This window comes from Xiphophorus hellerii, chromosome 8 (genome assembly GCF_003331165.1).
Source record: "Xiphophorus hellerii strain 12219 chromosome 8, Xiphophorus_hellerii-4.1, whole genome shotgun sequence".
Taxonomy (NCBI): domain Eukaryota; kingdom Metazoa; phylum Chordata; class Actinopteri; order Cyprinodontiformes; family Poeciliidae; genus Xiphophorus; species Xiphophorus hellerii.
In genome coordinates this window covers 562986-580893 of record NC_045679.1, presented here as the reverse complement: position 1 = coordinate 580893, position 17908 = coordinate 562986, and the positions used below count along the sequence as shown (strand labels likewise).

Here is a 17908-nt window from a genome sequence, read left to right as displayed (position 1 = left end):
ATTACACAAATGAGCCTATATTAAAAAAACACGATTTAATATAAAACTTTAGTGCTATTTTAAAAGAAAATGTGCTTTTTAAATGTTTTTTTGAGGTAATTTATTCCATCTTTGAATTGCTTTGTAGAAAACAGATTTTTATTTAAAATTTGTCATGAGTATCTGGTAAAATGATTATAGATCTGATCAAAACATTTTCATAAAATGATTCAGGTTTTCATCCGCTGGAGGCTCTGAATCTTCTGAATTAACACAAAAACTCTTGAAATACATCCACCTGTGTCTAAATAAAACCATACAGAGTTCATCATAAACATAGGAGACTTTTAAATCGTCATGAATCATAAATCTATAAGAAAACATAAAACCCAGATGATGTTTTCCTGACGTTCATCCTGGTCAGAATAATCTAGAACCGAATCTGTGATGTCTGAGTGGTTCTGGGTTTAGGTCAGAAAAACACCATAAAAACCACAGCGGTTCTACAGTGACCAGAACCGGGTCGGACTTGACGCATAAAGAGGAACCTGTGAGAAAATCTTCAAGAAATAAAGTAAAAATCACTTTTATTTTCAGCATCAGTAATGTTTATTAATAAACCAGAAGGTTAAGCTCTAGAAAATATAACGAAACATTCACATGTTTTACTCTTCTTGTTTCTGTAACGTTCATGTTTAAAAAATTAACTTTGTTTTACTTCAACTTATTTCAAGAAATCTGAAAAAAATGAAAATATGAAACTTGATTAGAAAAAGTGACTTTTTAAAAAACTTAGAAACAAAGACAGTATATATATATATATATATTTTTTTTTTTACTGTAGTCTGGAGGGATTTTAGTGGACCGAACTGGACCAGAACCGGTACTCAGCGTCTCCACTGATAAGAGAACTGAAGTTTTCTGCCTAGTAACCGAACTGCCTGAACACTCATTTTCCCGCTCCCTGGAAATGGCGGGAATTACCATAGCAACTAGACTCACCATCATGCCTTCAGCAGGTTCTCCATCCAAACAGCAGCAGAAACATGAAGACTGACAGATATTCAGGTTAGTTTTTTCTGCTAAAATTTTCTATTTTATTTTTTCAAATCGTTAAAGAAAATCAACTGATATGTTTTAAGCTTTTGTAAAACATAAACAATGCTTAAACAAACAGAGGATGAGACGTTCTGCCAGACGTTCACCGTCAAACCAACTACGACTCAGAACTGTGAATTCATTTTTATTCATATTACAAGACGGTAAACAGCTGGAATGGGTTTCAGCTCCAGCAGCTTGGAGAGCAGAAAAACTGACATAATGCCACAGATGATCAGGACGAACCGACTGGTCCACAGATGAGAGGATTTCACTGGATCTGGAGATCAGGCACTGAAACACAACTTATTATGGTCTGTAAACGCAGCAGAGGCCAGGATTTATCTGACAGTCTACAGACAGAAACAGGAAGTTTCCATCGGTGCATCTCTGCTGATGAATCAGGACTCACCAGGAGGAACCAGTTCATCCCAGTTCAGACAGAGGAGAATGAAAACAGTGTGCATGATACTCAAGATGAATAAATTAAAGTTAAAATGTTTAAGGCAGAATGTAGCAGGATGGGCTCAGAGGCTGGTTCCGTCACGTCGGGTCTGAGGTGGAAACACGGCGCTACTTCATGAGACCACTGAGGGTCACCCTCCGGCGTCTCCGCCTGCCTCAACCCGGGAGCCGAGGGGTCAGCGCCCCTCTGAAGCAGAGCGTGTCCAGGCTCCGCCCCCTACAGGAAGTAGGGCGTGGTTGTCCGGGGAGGAATGACGCGCTCAGAGTCCGGCACGGCGCGGAACAGCTTGGGCTCCCGCCGGCTGACGTCCTTGAAGACCATGATGGAGGCGATGTTCCCGCAGCGGTAGCAGTAGTTGGGCGCCGACCACACCGTCACCAGCTTCTCGTCGAACATGAACTTGTAGCCCTCGTGCACCAGCTGGTGAGCGCGGCAGATCAGCTTCAGGTTGTTGATGTGAACGAACTGAAACAGAGGGAACGTGGGTCAGCAGAGGGCGGGGGAGGGACGGGTTCTACGGGTCGGATGGGCGTACCTCGTTGGTGACCTTGGAGCCGAACAGCCAGCCGGCGCCGCGGGGGCTGATGGCCCAGGTGTCCACATCCTCCGGGTCGGACCACACCAGGTCGCAGAACGCCCCCTTGTGGGGAATCTCCTGGTTCCGCTCGATGGTCCGGATCTGGTCCAGAGTCTTGATGTCGGGCGAAAGTCCGCCGTGGACGCAGAGGATCTGCTCATCTATCAACTGGACCCGACAGAGCAGAGGTCAGCTTCACACAACCAAACCTGACGGAGGCTAACGGACCAAAACCTGAAACAACCGACACCTCCGAGCCGGAGCCGGTTCTGACCCGGTTAAATAATCTATCAGTCAGATTCTGCAGCAGTTAATCCATAAATTAATCACCAGATCAGATAGAAAATCCTTCATTTATCACTTCAGCCAAAACATAAAGATTAAGCATCAGGGTTGAGCTGAGATTCAAATCTGGAGCTGAAACAGGAAGTAACCCGTCAAAAACAGGAAGTGAAAAACTTAAGAGAAAATCAGACAGTCAGAGCTGCAGCTGCTTGTCTCCATTTATCAAATTGTTTTTTCTCATTTTTCCCCTAATTTCAGCAGAATGTAATCATATTTAACGGGTCTGCTCCAGATTTAATCGTTCATTGATAATCCATCTGTTAATCTGGATTATTACCTGATTATTGAGTCAATCTGAGTTAACTGGCTCAGCTGCGTTGTTGCCACCAGAGGGCGCTGTTGTCCATTATTGATGGTAAAACATTCAGTGGATGTGACATTCAGGTCTGCATTGTTTAGCTAACCGACTGTGTTGCCAACGGCAACGCCAGCCCAGGGTTGAGGGTTCAACTCCTGAATCAAAACTCCTAAAACACCATCAACCCTCCACTATGTCACATCGGGTCAGCTGGTCTCAGCCCCATCAGAACCAGTGACAGCAGCCGGCCGGACCGGACCGGACCGAACCAGCAGAACCTCCAGAGAAACGGAGGACAGACTCACAGCGGCCACCGTCAGCATGTCAAACACCTTGGTGCAGTACCGCCAGGCGTTGGCGTTCCCATACTTGGTCTGACATTCATCTGAAACAGAGGAGAACCGGATCAGAACCAGAACACAGATGGAGTCAGGAGAAGGCCAGGGTGGCGGGTCGGTACCATAGAACCCGTAGACCTGCGTGATCTGTCTGCTCTCATGGTTTCCTCTCAGCAGCGTGATGCGATCGGGCCACTTGGCCTTCAGAGCCAGCAGGTAGGTGAACGTCTCCAGACTGTAATACCCCCGGTCCACAAAGTCTCCCTGCAGAGAGACGGGAGGAGAACCGGATCAGAACCCGGTCAGAACCGGATCAGAACCAGGAAACATGCAGCGTTAGCTCTGCGTCTACCAGCAGGTCTCACCATGAAGACGTAGTTTGTGTCTGGAACCTGACCTCCGGTCCTGAACAGCTCACACAGGTCATAAAACTGGAATAGAAACAGGAAACGCATGAGAGGCCGATGGTGGTTAACGGCGGCCGGTGACGGTTAATGGCGGCCGGTGACGGTTAATGGCGGCCGGTGGCGGTTAATGGCGGCCGGTGGCGGTTAATGGCGGCCGGTGACGGTTCCACTCACCTGACCATGAATATCTCCACAGACGGTGACCGGAGTGGCTACAGGCTGAACGTTGGACTCCTCCAGCAGCAGATCACAAACATAGTCACATAATCTCTGCAACACAAACAGGAAAACATTCTGGATTATAATCTGGAGCCGCAGCAGCTTCAGGTCTGGATCAGGGAAGGTAGATCTAAAGATCTAGATCAGTACATCCAGTTTCAGCTTCGACTTATATGCGCTCAAGAGAACATCAAGAGTTCAGTCAGCTGATCATCTCTGATCACTTCCTGTCAGACCTCAGATTATTCCGGATTATCAGCCCAGAGCTTCAGCCTGGTATCAGATTAGAAACAGAGAAACTTGTCCTGCTATATGATGGCTCAGATTTTATGTTCTAGAAACAAAATGATGTCTGGAAACACAAACATGACAAACTACCGGTCCGGACCGGAGAACCGAACAGAACCGGACCGTTTCAGAACCTGTGTAATGGTAGTTTTGTAAACTTCAGGTAAAAGCAGCTGGTTCTGTTATTGTTTTGTCTGTCTTGTATTTTTGTTCCTGTAATGAACCAGAACCAGAACCAGCTGAACCAGGTCAGTTTAACCCGCTGCAGGAGAGCCTCTGAGCGGCTTCCTCTCTCTCAGCTGTCCGCCCTTTGGTTCTTTTTATTTCCAGCTGATATGTTATCAGAATGAAGCAGATGGTTGATCGGTTCTGACCCAGATTACCAGAACATTACGTGCCTCTGACCCAGATCACCAGAACAAACTCTTCCTTCATAAACTTAGCCGCTAGCTCCATTAGCTTCCAGCGCTCCAGAAACTCGACATAAACTCAAAACTCACCTTTAAGTCGTTCTCTGGTAAATATTTGCAGTGTTTCGCTATTTCTACGTATCTATCGAGGTCTAAAGGAGCCATAATTAAAATGAAGTTTTAAAATCTGAAAATAAAAACGGCTAGAGGCGATTAGCCTTCCTGCTAACTAGTTCCGCTTCTCCTTCCTTCTTCTTCTTCTTCAGTGGCGGAGCGCAGCTGGTAGGACCACAGCATGACCGCCACCTAGTGGTTCAGAGAAGATAATACCTGCACATTAGGTGTTCATAATAAACTAGTTTCAGGAGCTGCTACAGACATTTCGGCCTCTTGCCCGAAGTGTCTCACTGGAACTGGGCACCAGCATCTCCAGACCCCACTGGGGACAAAGGTGTAAGAAAATGGATGGATAGTTTCAGGAGAACAGCAGGATAACAACACTTAAACAACAGTGAGTCTTAGCCAAAGGACGTCCACTTCTCTGCCTTCATGAGACTCTTCCAGTCGCAACCTGCTGATGACCTCTGACCTCTGAGACCACTTCCTGTTTGAAGCCTCATCATGATGGGGTTCTGTTAGCAGGATGAGGAGGAGGACTGTTAACTGTTAGAGCGACCTTATAACCATTTAAAATCACAATAATCAAGTTTGTGAAATCAGTATTGGAAAGAAAAACATTCATAATTATGAAAAATGAAAGTAGAATGAAATCAGGATAAAAATTATGGAAAAATTGGGATTTAAATCCGTTTCAGAACCGTTCCAGATAAGTTCCTGATTCGTGTTTCTGCGGTTCAGGTGGTTCAGTTTTCCTGTTATTTCAGATAAATCCTGATTTTTCGCTCTGAGCTGCAGAACTGGGATGTTTCTGTCCCAGTCAGGGTTTACTGGGAGCTCTGGTTCCATCAGAGAGCTGCAGCAGCTAAATGTTGCTAACATCTGACTGGATGGTTCGGCTCGGTCTAATTCCTGGGTGGCGCTGCAGCTAGACTCGGCCTGAGTCAGCGACCTTTGACCTGCAGACTGGAGACTCAGTCGGGATCTGCTGCCTTTACTCCTCCTGCTCTTTGACAGCACAGCAAGAGACCCAAACTTTGACTAGGCCGTCTTCCTTCTCTCCTGCTCTTTTCTCCAGCTGCATCCACTCACCTGTAATTAGCTCTTCTGGTGGTGCCACCATCTTGTTTCTAGAGAGGAGAATCGTTCTCCTGGTTCAGAGTCGTGATGGAAACCAGGTTCAAATCAGAACAAAATGCAGATTAAATCTGTTATTAACAGCAGAATAAATTCATGAATGAATTGAGTTTAATGGGAGCTGATCGGTTACTCGGAGCTCTGCTGGTGCTTCCTGGCGTTTTGGCTGGCTGTGGGGACTGAAGGGTTAACGGTGTGGGAGCAGGAGGAGCGTTGGAGCGCTGCCTGCCTCTCTGTTGCTCCTGCGGCTCCAGACCCGGCTCTGGCTCCAGAGGGACGGCATGATGCGGGTCGTCCTGTTCTGCTGCTGCCTTTCCTCTCTGCACCTCCTGCTCTGCGCCGCGCCGCTGACTGAGGGCGGCGCCGCCATCAGTCTGCAGGTGAGTCCACACAACGCCTGAGCAGAACCGCAACCTGAGGCAATCTGAGCAACATTCTTCCAGAACCAGCAGGTGATAAATCAGACCAGAACAAAGATCCAGGGACAGAATCAGAAACGAACAACAGGTGTGTAACAGGTCAGACAGGAAGTCAGGCTGAACGAGACGGGAGATGGAAAAGGTCAGAGGTCCCTCAGAGTCTGGAAACAGAAAACAACAACAGCAACAGGTTGCTCTGAGAGAGACAGAAAAGTTTAAAATGATCTTAGAATCTCAGAGATCCTGAAGAAATAAAAACCTGAAACCTGCTGGGGTATCAGAGGGTAACTACAGGGTATGCCCTACAAGTACCCTTCTACTTATAGGGCAAGTACTGGGGCACCGATACCCCATAACTACTGGGGTACTGATAGGGTACCCTTTAGGAAGTGCACAGTTTGCCCACATGGTGCAGATACTTTAGGGTATCTGTGTAACCTTTACAAGGAGTCTAAGGGGCATTTAACCCCCCATCCCGAGATACCCCATTTGGGGGTAATAGCATTCCTAGAGACTCCAGGGACCTGAAAGGGTCATAAATGATGCTAAAGAGGTACTTACAGTGTGGCAACAGGGTACCAAGGAGGTACCAATGGGGTAAGTACAGGGTACTTACAGGGTACTTTCTGGGTACTTACAAAGTACCTTTGCAATGCTCACAAGCAAACTGTGAGGTATTAAAACGCTAACCTGGGGGCACTGATGGGGTAACTGGGTATTTACGCTGCGCCTGCAGGGTACATACAGAGGTACTTTAATGCAGAGACAGAGTACTTTCAGGGTACTATGTGGGGTTAGCGTACAGCTGGTGCCTTCAGGGTAACTATGGAGTATTTATGAGTCGATTCTTCCAGATCTCATCCAGTTTATAACAGTCAGAGTTTTTCTCCTCATGTGTCGTTATTAAGTCTGCGGTTACGGTTTTACAGGGTGGATAATGAATAGAAAGGAGAGATGACATCATGAATCATATTGGAAAGTATCACCTGTGGGATGATTAAGTAACAAATAGCAGATCATAATTATCTCTCTGACAGAGCTAAAGAATGTTAATTCCCCCTGAATGAGTGAAACTGCAGCTGTCAGCTGATCTAATCTGTCTTCATCTCAGGCTAATGGCTGCAGCATGTTAGCCTGCTAGCCGGTTCCGGATCGGTCCGCAACATTTCAAATACGCTCAGTGACTTTAAATTGTTCAGAAGAAACAATTGGACTTGGTTCCCATGAATGTAATCAGGAAGTCATTTGAACAGGCTGAGAGTTTCCTGAGTTTTTCACATGTGACATTTAATCAGCCTAAAGACTCTGGAAAATCTTTAGGCTGATTAAGAGAAGAAAGGCGTGTTGATGAAGATCAACACGCTAACACCATGCTAACATCACGCTAACAGAAACACTGAACAGGAAGGAAGCCTGCTCTTCTTCTTTAGACTGTTGAGTTTGTTTTGGGGTAACTTCCTGGTGACCCCGCGGCTCCTGGTGGTTCAGGCATGGGGGGCCAGAAGGGCCCGAACCCCCCAATGTTGGAAAAGTCTGGAATTGTCCCACCACAGAAATTATGAAGGAAACCTTTGTATTTAAACAATATTAATATAAAAAGGCAAAAGAAACAAAGAATGAAATAAATGTGCCATTCATCTAAAAAAAAGAAATAAGAATGAATTAATTTTTAGGTCCCCCCCATTGTTAGAACAATGGTTCAGTCCAAAGTGTAGGAGGAGCAACGGCTGCTGAACGCTACCGGCTCCGTCAGAGCCGCTGAACAGAGGAGCTATCAATCATCAATCAATCAAATTTTATTTGTATAGCACATTTCAGCAGCAAGGCATTTCAAAGTGCTTTACATCATAACAAACACAGAATCACAATGCAATATAGAATCAATCATTAAGTCAAGTTACATCAATAAATTTGTAATTGATTACATTTCAAATACAATTCTAAACAGGTGGGTTTTCAATTGAGATTTAAAAGAAGTCAGTGTTTCAGCTGTTTTACAGTTTTCTGGAAGTTTGTTCCAAATTTGTGGTGCATAGATGCTGAAAGCTGCTTCTCCTCGTTTGGTTCTGGTTCTGGGGATGCAGAGCAGACCAGAACCGGAAGACCTCAGAGGTCTGGAAGGTTGATACAATAAAAGCAGATCTTTAATGTATTGTGGTGCTAAGCCGTTCAGTGATTTATAAACTAACAACAGTATTTTAAAGTCTATTCTTTGAGCTACAGGGAGCCAGTGGAGGGACTTTAAAACTGGTGTTATGTGCTCTATCTTCCTGGTTTTAGTCAGAACGCCAGCAGCAGCATTCTGGATCAGCTGCAGCTGTTTGATTGATTTGTTGGACAGACCTGTGAAGACGCTGTTGCAATAATCAATACGACTGAAGATGAAGGCATGGATGAGTTTCTCTAGATCTGGCTGAGACATTAGTCCTTTAATCCTGGAAATGTTCTTCAGGTGACAGAAGGCCGACTTTGTAACTGTCTTTATGTGGCTCTGGAGGTTCAGGTCAGAGTCCATCACTACTCCCAGGTTTCGGGCTGATCGCTAGTTTTCAGTTGTAATAACTGAAGCTGTGCATTGACTCTAGCTGCTAGCTGCTAGCTGTTAGCTGCTAGCTGTGGCTTTGCAGCATAAACATAAACCCTCCAGTAAGTAAATACTTAAAGCAAAAGACATGAAACACATTTTATTTCCTTTCACTGCTCAATAAGAAGAAACACGTTACCAATAAAAATCAGACCAGTTTGTTATTTCATTACTTTGACTGAATTATGATAAACTGCCTCATTAAGCCTTAAATCAAAACTGCTACATTACTTTGATAGACTTAGTATTTTTGTTAAAAGTAACAAATCTCTAACTATATTTAGTTCTTTAACTCTTACATTAATAAGAAGAGATTGAAAGTGGAGCTGCTGAGCGTTAGCGTTAGCCCACAGCAGAGGCGCTGCTGCAGCTGATGGTAAAAACAAACTATGCCTTTATTTCTTACTATCTTCAGCGTAGAGCCTTTAAAACCATAAAATAAAATCTGAATATGTTTCCATAAAGTCCCTGGTGCTCTGAACGTTGAGCTGAAGTTATGATTCTCCCAGATATTCACCTTCCAGGTTCTCAGCCACCAGGATGGGAAAACCAGAACAGGTTTAAAATCAAGCAACTTAACAAGTTATAACTTAAATAACACATAACTTGTACTGAGAGCCACTGCAATAAATCAATGTGTTTACGAGGAATTTTATTAAGTGGAGTCACTCATTAAAACTTGTTTTTATGTAGAGTCCTGATTTTTGTGAAGGTGTAGCAGAGATTAGATCAGTGACTCTGAACCAAATCAGATCTAAACATTTAAACGTTAGTTTGACTCTCCGGGTCTCAACAGTTTGTTTACTGAGAAAAACTCGCTAAAAACTTTTTAAACCTGGTTCCATTTCACTGTAACTTTTCTGACCCTCCAATAATGAGGTGGGATTTCCCCAGGACTCGTCTGGAGGGTCGCTGGCGTCAGACTGGGCAGGCTGAGGCCCGTCATGGTGCAGCTGGGGGTAAACTCTGCTGGGGTGCTGAGTCAGCGAAGCGGAGAAAACAGCCACTTACTCAGAGACGAACATGCAGCGTGTCTTCATTCCTGACCCGATCCGGTGCTGACGGGTCAGACCTACATGTCCAGTTTGGATGTTTCCGACTCACTGCAGGAACGTTTGGAGGTCATTTCAGCTTCACGGACATTTAGCAGCCAGACGTTGGAAATTACTGCCAAGAATTTAATCTCTATTTTCAGCTTCTAGTTTTTCTGTTTCATCCAGAAATAAGAGAGTTTTTATTTGTACATCAGATTAGGAAAACTTCCCCTGCTGCAGAGTTGATCTGCGTCTCAATAAAACATCGTTTGGATTCTGGTGATTCTCTGGATCATCAGCAAAACAAATCCTTACTGAAAAAACGACAAAACATCCACCCAGATGGCAGCGCAGGACGACAGGATGAGAAATGATGGGTGAAGCAGAAACAGATGCTGGTCAGAGGAAAACATGACAAATGAGATAATTTCTCCTCATTTAGCTGAAGGACATGAACTCTGGGATAAACAGGAAGAGGAGGATGAGAGAAAGAGAGGAAGGATGGAGGTCAAAGGGGTCGTTTGACTGATTCAGTGGAAACGAGGCATAAAGTGGGTTAAACTAGCATGAACTAGCATGAGGTCAATTCAGCTAATATAAGATAAAATGTATAAATGATTATAAACCAAGACAGGTAAACTAAAATACAGGTAAAACATAAGACTGATAAACTAAGGTTCACCTGCAATAAGATATGCTAACATAGGCTTAGATACGCTAGGCTAACCTTAGCTAAAACAAGACAAGCTAACATAGGCTTAGATATGCTAGGCTAACCTTAGCTAAAACAAGACAAGCTAACATAGGCTTAGATACGTTGGCTAACCTTAGCTAAAACAACAAGATAAGCTAACACAGGTTTAGATATGCTAGGCTAACCTTAGCTAAAACAAGACAAGCTAACATAGGCTTAGATACGTAGGCTAACCTTAACTAAAACAACAAGATAAGCTAACACAGGTTTAGATATGCTAGGCTAACCTTAGCTAACACAAGACAAGCTAAGATAGTTAAACTATGATAAGCTAAGCTGAGTCTGAGGAAAAACTCAAGATGCAAATCGTTTCTCCTCTAAAGCAGCTTATTGGAGCTCAGAGGCTTCAGGACCTTCAATCTGTTTCATTTGAGTCTTTTGATCTGGATCTTCAGTCAAGCCTGAGAGGAAAACACTTGCTGCTGCTGATACCTGGGACTTTCTGTGGTTAAATATTTACTGTCGACATTCTTTCCGCTCTGCGCATCATTTACCTTGGATGGAAGGAGATGGAGTCACACATGCTTTGTGAAGTGTAATCAGAGCTTTAACCGTTTTAAGTTTAGGCCTGGCCTTAATACCAGCATGCAGCCGGGCGGCCGTGTTTGGTGCTGATGAGCTCATCCTGCAGCTCAAACGGGAATTTCCACACATCTGCAGCGCTGCGGAGGCCGAGCCGCAGGTTTCCACTCCGCATGTTCTGACCTGACCGGCTCCACGAGTCGCATCAAAGCCTCGGCCTCGTAAACACCTGCTGGATTAAACTACAACGGGCCGATTTGTTCACAGCTAGTTTCTGTCTAAGCTGCTGAGTTTGGTGGAGGCGCAGCGCCGTGTCCGGACTCGCTGGCCTCTGCAGGATTCCCCGCTGCCACCGCTTCACTTCGGTTCGGTTCAGAAACACCAACCAGATAGAATCTGATCCAACAGCTGAACGAGCAACACGCAGCTTCAATGGTTAAAAAACGAGACAGAAAATCTGCTGGATTTACTCAAATTATTGATTCTTTAAAGGCTCATTTGGTCAAACGTCCCTTAGCAATCTGACCTTTGACCCCATCAACCAGATTCTGGATCCATCCTGGTTATATTTAGTCTACTTAGCAGAAACTGGTTGATTTCCAGGTTAATGTTAGATTTATTCCTTTTACAACCATTGTGTCGTGTTTGGATCATCTTCCTGTTGGAAAAAACAAACCTGTGAAAGTTTCTGACCTTTAGGCGTCCACAGAGAAGCCTGAGTAAAACCAACATGGACTGAGAGAGTCCTGAACGCCCCACTTCAGAAATAATAACTTATATTTGTAGCTAAATGTCTCTGAAGGTCAAATGGACAAACTGAAGAGTCAAAGTGAGGCTTTCAAGCCAACAACACTGAACCAGCTAATGTGTTATTATCATTATTATTAACTTTATTACTCCTGTAGGCAAAGCACTGATGCTATTATTGATGAACTCTCAGAGTTCCTGAAGCCGGCAGGTCGGTCCACAGCACTACTAGAACCTGAAGCCTCAATCAAACCGTTTAATAAATAATGTTGAGAAATCTTACTGGACTCAGAAGCTTCTGCTGTTCCCACATTTTCAGTCTTCAGTGTTTCTGGAGGAGTTCTGATGAGTTTAACGAACATTTGGATCCAGTTTTTACAGAAACGTTCAGACCTGTCTCGGTTTCGTTAGATTTTGGGTTTGGAGTCTCTGCTCTCTGGAAAGTAGACAAAATATTTACGTTTTTATGAGCATTGTGGCCATGAAATGATTTAATTTAAAAGGTTTGTGAATATTTCTGGTCAGAATCTCCAGATTGAGACGTTATTACACTCTATGCTGACGAATTACCCGAACACATCCTACAACTTAAACTGTGATTATGTGAAAACCGTAAAAGGAATCAGAATGAAAATGGAGTCAGGAAAAGTCCAGCTTTCTGTGGGCATTTTAAACGTTGAACGGTGGTTCTGATAGAACGTGTCTGAGCTGCAGACCTCCCACCGGAGCCGGGATTCATCCTGAGTCTCGTCCTGTTGGTGACCTGCTAAAGCTACAAGTCCCTTCATATTCAGGAGCTTTTAAAGCTTTGCTGTGGCTGGAAAAGGTTTTGTTTTCATTCAAAAGGTGAATTATATTTATTTATCAAGAACAGAATGTAAGTCCAGCTTCTCCAGGGTGGAGATGAAACGTGGCAGAGGTTTAAACTGGATTTCACTGGTTAAACTAAACTGGTTTTCTTCACAGAACAAAGGGAACAGCTGTTTGGTTCTCAGCTGTTGGGACTTGCTCCGGTCCATAGATCATAACTTTACAGCGACAGAAGGAATGAATGTGTAGATAATGAAGTCTGTGCAGACATGTTTTATAGGAAGAATGGAGGGCGGGACGATCTGAGGATGATGAAGACAGAATTCACCGAGGTAGAGAGGAGAACCAGGCCTTCAGTTAAAAATGGCTCCATTTCCCATGCTCCTTAAACACATCGTCTGATGGACGCAGACTTCACTCTAGCAGGCAGCAACAAGTGTCACCATCAGAGACTAAATATGTGATTTACTGATGTGAAGAGTTACTGAAGGCATCGGCCCTCGTCTGACTTTAACTAGACCTCCCAGGAGGAAGTCGCTGCCAAGGAAGGTTTTCTGAAATGAACCCTGGGAGACGCTGAGGTTAATCATTCTCTCTGGAGAACAATGAAGGATCAAACTGATGGGAGCTACGCTAGCAGCTCTGGACGAGGGTCAGATACTGACCTGCTCATGATGTCAGGAGGACCGGATGACCTTTATCTGGCTGAACTTTGGCTGCGTTCTCCAAACGCTCGCCCAGCTGGCTCAGCGGTTCTCTAACCAGGGACAGCTGCTGACTTCAGCCTGCTCAGCAGAACCAGAACCAGGACCAGCTGATGTCAGTGACTGATGAAGGAGGATGACTATCACAATCACAGCAGCTCATTACCGCCTCAGACTTAGCATCCCATCATTACTGCGTTTGATGTGCTGCTCTCAGCCGCTCTGACGTCACACTGCAGCTGTTTTTGGCCACATGTAATTTATCAGGGTTTGCACAGCGCGAACCAGAGCAGGTCCTGCTCTGCTAACTGAAAGGAACGTCACAGGTAGACGTCACCTGGTCATGCTGAGGCGCCATGATGGACGTCAGGGTCACAAGAAACCGGGTTTTATTCCCCGAGTTGTTCTTGCCGTCATAGCCAAGGCTTCTATTTGTTCAAGTTGAGCTAACTTGTCTAGCTAGCTTGTAGCTAGCTTAGAAACCGACCCAAACCTTGTCCCTCCTGCTGTCTTCGTAGTTTTCATCAAATTGACGACTTTCCCTGAATTCACTCCACATGGCTCCTTTCCTTATGCCATAAACGGTGTTTCCTGTTACAGCAGACTTAGCAGCCCAGATGCTAACCGGTTTCTGTGTACATGCTAGGCTACATGATGGTGGGTTACTGATGCAGTATTTGATTGTTCTTACCTACATATGGAAAATTTAATCTTCTTACCTTTGTTCGCTGTAAATCCGTGAATAACCGACGGCTGCTGGTCAGTCCATCGCCGTCTTCTTTCCTCATCAAAGGTTTACCATAAAATCAGTTTGGTTCGCATCCTTGTCTGTCTGTGCAGCTCAAGTTCAGTACTGTCACCATTTTTACGCTGAAATCAACTAAATAAAAGCGATATGTTTGGTTTTTGACGAGCTTTATGGGAGTTTGTTCAGTTCGTCTTGGCAGAGTGGGACGTCACATGGTCAATGAGTGTTGACATTTCTGCAAGATATTTCCATAATTGGCTGTGTGCATTGCTTATAAAGTCTTATAAATAAATAATGGGTTAGGGTTTAATAGATCAGAAACTGTCCTCTGTCTGCAGGGGTCGCCTCACAGCAACACCCATGCTGTCCTAAAGCAGAGGGGTCGACACAAACAGGACACTCTGACCCAAGTGGACCATTCAAAGTCCGTTCTGGTGTCCAGAAATGAGACAGGGTTCTGGAGCCGTCCCCGCTGTGGAGTCCCAGACTACCCCAGAGTAACGCCGCCCAACGGGTCAAAGCTCCTGAAGAGGAGCAGGAAGGAACGCGGCAAAAGATTTGCTCTGTTTGGAGGAAGATGGGACAAAACCGAGCTCACCTACCGGTAAGAAACACAACCCTCAACCCGACTCCTCCAGACTCTGAAGGTCACCTGAAGGTCTGTTACAGTGTTGGACACGAAGCCGTCCGTCCTTTTCTGGTCCAGTATTTGTTTGTTATCCTTGAAAACATGTCTGTTGTGCAGGATTGTTCGTTTTCCCTGGCAGATGAGTGAAGACAAAGTTCGGCGCATCCTGGAGGAGGCCTTTGGGGTTTGGGGCGCGGTCACTCCTCTGACGTTCAGAGAGGTCATCGGCGAGAGAGCGGACATCATCATTGACTTCAACAGGTAAGAAACCCAAGAGCCCAGATCAGATGTTCTGGTTTTAGTTTGAAAACGAGTTCTGGAGCAATTATTAGTGACTGCAGATGAATAAAACTAATGTAAACAAGTGAATCAGACCTGAACAATATTTAAAAGTCGTACCCGGCTTTGTGGTCTGCAGTCAATGTGTTTGAGGGAATATAAAGGACGTTCAGAGTTATAAAACCAATCCTCTAACTGGATGTTCAGAGTCTGACGCATCAATGGCGTCTTTGCTGCAGCAGAACTCCGTTTCTCTGCCAGACCATCTTTGCTTTGACCTGCAGAGTTCAGAGAGGTTACAGACAGTCTGATGCAACTTCCCAGATTTAGTTACAAAACCTTTTAGACCACGGAGGTTTACTGGCTCTGAGGTGATTCTGGCATTTGGGTTTGAGTCCCGGTTCAGATCGATTTCTCTCGTCAAATTTCAACCGGCGAACAGAAACCGTTATGATCCAGGATGCTGAGTCCAGCGATTGGGTAAAATCAGAACCACAACCATGAAAACCTTTTCTGAACTCATCTGAGGCTTCATTTACAGGCCGAGTGGCAGAAAGGGATTTTTGTAGCTTGTTGCTGCATGGTGACCATTATTTCTACAGCCAATGGTTTTCTGAATCACTGCAGAAACAGAAACGGCTTGAACTGGTTTATATTGGTCAGAAGATGAGATCAGTTGTCGTTTTGTAGGTACTGGCATGGTGACGACCTCCCATTCGACGGTCCTGGAGGAATTCTGGCCCACGCTTTTTTCCCTCGCACGCTTAAAGAGGGAGAGGTCCACTTTGACTACGACGAACACTGGACGGTCGGCAACGGCGTCGGTAAGATGTCTGGGACTGTTCACGTTTGTGTGTGAGAAGCTGGTCTGATCCCTGGATGGTCTTCGTCTTTGTGAAGGTACCGACCTCCTGCAGGTGGCAGCCCATGAGTTCGGCCATGTTCTGGGCCTGCAGCACTCTCTGGAGCCCGATGCGGTCATGTGTCCCTTCTACAGCGACTCCTACCCTCTGAAGCTCAGTGAGGACGATAAGAGGGGCATCCAGTATCTATACGGACCGCCGCCGTACACGCCGCCTGACATAACCGAGACCAACGAGATCGAACCTGAACTGGTGAGATCCTGATCCTGTTTGGACCTTCAGAGCTGCGGTCCTGATCCAGTCATCAAGTCTTTAAAATAAAAAACAAAGTAAAAAGGTCATAGAAAGACCTTCAAGAAGAACTTTGGATCAGAACAGGAAACTGTTCTGGACTGGATCAAGCCTTTCTATCGCTGCTGCTCTGTTGAACATTTTTAGGCCAGAGAGTAACTGGAGTCTGTTTTCCCCAGCCGGACGCCTGCAGGACAAGCTTTGATGCCGTGTCCATGATCAGGGGAGAGCTCTTCTTCTTCAGGTCTCGATATGTTTGGCGAATCCGTGACAGGCGTCTGCAAGGCGGCTACCCGGCCTTGTCTTCGCGCCACTGGAGCGGTATTCCTGACTACATCGACGCAGCATATGAAGACAAGTCTGGGAACATCTGGTTCTTCCAAGGTGCAGAAGAAAAGCCAACACTTCTGTTCACGTCTCCATGAAGCTGCTAGAAGAGTCTTCTCTCCTTCTGCATAAAGTTTCATACTGAAGAAGTTCTTGAGGTCAATTAACTGCTGGTCCAGTTGGATCCAGACCTGAAGGGTTTGTGTTTCTGCTGCAGGCGACAGCTACTGGGTGTTTGACGCTGGGCGGAGGATTTCTGGCCCAGACTCCCTGCAGCGGCTCGGCCTTCCTGTCACCGACATCCAGGCGGCTCTGCGGTGGGAGGACGGCGGCTCGGAGAAGGTCTACCTCTTCAAGTCTTCGTTTTACTGGTCCTTCAGCGTCCAGGAGAACCGCATCGGTGACCTCCATCCGCGCAGCACGCACGAGTGGGCGGGACTTCCTGCACACGTCGACGCCGCCTTTCTGGACAGCTATGGTGAGACTCTGGGCCCGGTTCTGGTGAGACTTTGGTTCTGAGGGTTTCATCCATCGGACCTCTTTCTCCCTCAGGTTACCCCAACTTCCTGAGCGGGCTGTACTACTGGAAGTTGGACCCGGTGGCGCTGAAGGTGCTGGACGGATTCCCGCGCAGAATCGGGACGGATTTCTTCGGCTGCTCCGAATCTGCATAAATACGTAAACTAATTCGTAAACTGAGAACAATCTGCTGCGTTATTGTCGTTTCATTAAACTCCTCACCTCGGGTAAAACAGGAACCAGACCCTCCCAGCTGCAGCCGGGTCCGGTTCTGATCCGGTCCAGTTGTCCTGGTTTGAGGAGCCACATCCACTGACAGCCAGTGTCGATCAAATGGTCGCTAAGTTTGATTATTAAAGGTGCTATTTCAGGTCAGACCTCAGTCATGGCAGATGGTAGAGCTACAGACCTAGAACAGTTCTCACTCCTTCACTCAGATCTAGGCTAGATGTTCTTCCATCTTTCACAGGAAGTTTATTGTTACGCTTCAGTCCTAAAGGAGAGACATTTTATTTTTCTATATGCCATTTGTTTTTATATTTAAAGTGTCTGATCAGTGCAGGACGCTGACCAGTAAAACATACTGGTGCTAAACCAGTTCTGGTGACTTTATGTGCTTTAAACTGTAACAGGAAAACATGAACTGGTCAAAAAACACCAGTCAGACTGAGGATGTTTCTCTCCTGAAGGTCCGGTCGACCCGGTTCTACTGGAACCAGAACATCTGCTCCACCTCCAGCTGCTGTGGTTCTGAGTCAAACCAACCTGTTCCCCTCCTGGCCTGTGGGGGCGCTGCACCAAGAACCACTGAAGGAAATGACACAAAAACCTCTGAAGACACTGAGAGCAACTTCCTTCTTCACCAGATGGAAACAAGATTCACGCTAGGCTAACACGCTAGCTTTGGCTGAATTTACCCAGAATGCCCTGCGCTGTAGTCCACTTCCTGCTTTTGGAGCGGTCTCCGCTCCGCTTGGCATTCACATTCAAACCAAACCAG

At 45.6% G+C, this 17908-nt stretch overlaps 2 protein-coding genes across 2 annotated transcripts; one reads left to right on the top strand and one right to left on the bottom strand.

The window, feature by feature from the left end:
• Positions 1-1202: 1202 nt before the first annotated feature.
• On the bottom strand, positions 1203-4702 carry LOC116723980 (serine/threonine-protein phosphatase 6 catalytic subunit-like). Its single transcript, XM_032569238.1, has 7 exons — positions 4516-4702; positions 3683-3778; positions 3467-3532; positions 3224-3365; positions 3069-3148; positions 2079-2288; positions 1203-2008 (listed from the first exon to the last, which is right to left on the bottom strand). Exons 1-7 carry the CDS (start codon positions 4588-4590, stop codon positions 1760-1762), a joined length of 918 nt encoding a protein of 305 aa, XP_032425129.1. The 5' UTR covers positions 4591-4702; the 3' UTR covers positions 1203-1759.
• Positions 4703-5212: 510 nt separating this feature from the next.
• On the top strand, positions 5213-17697 carry LOC116723968 (stromelysin-3-like). The gene is made up of 8 exons (XM_032569219.1): positions 5213-6059; positions 14340-14605; positions 14747-14890; positions 15599-15732; positions 15809-16023; positions 16242-16446; positions 16607-16867; positions 16942-17697. Exons 1-8 carry the CDS (start codon positions 5961-5963, stop codon positions 17061-17063), a joined length of 1446 nt encoding a protein of 481 aa, XP_032425110.1. The 5' UTR covers positions 5213-5960; the 3' UTR covers positions 17064-17697.
• The last annotated feature ends 211 nt before the right edge of the window (positions 17698-17908 follow it).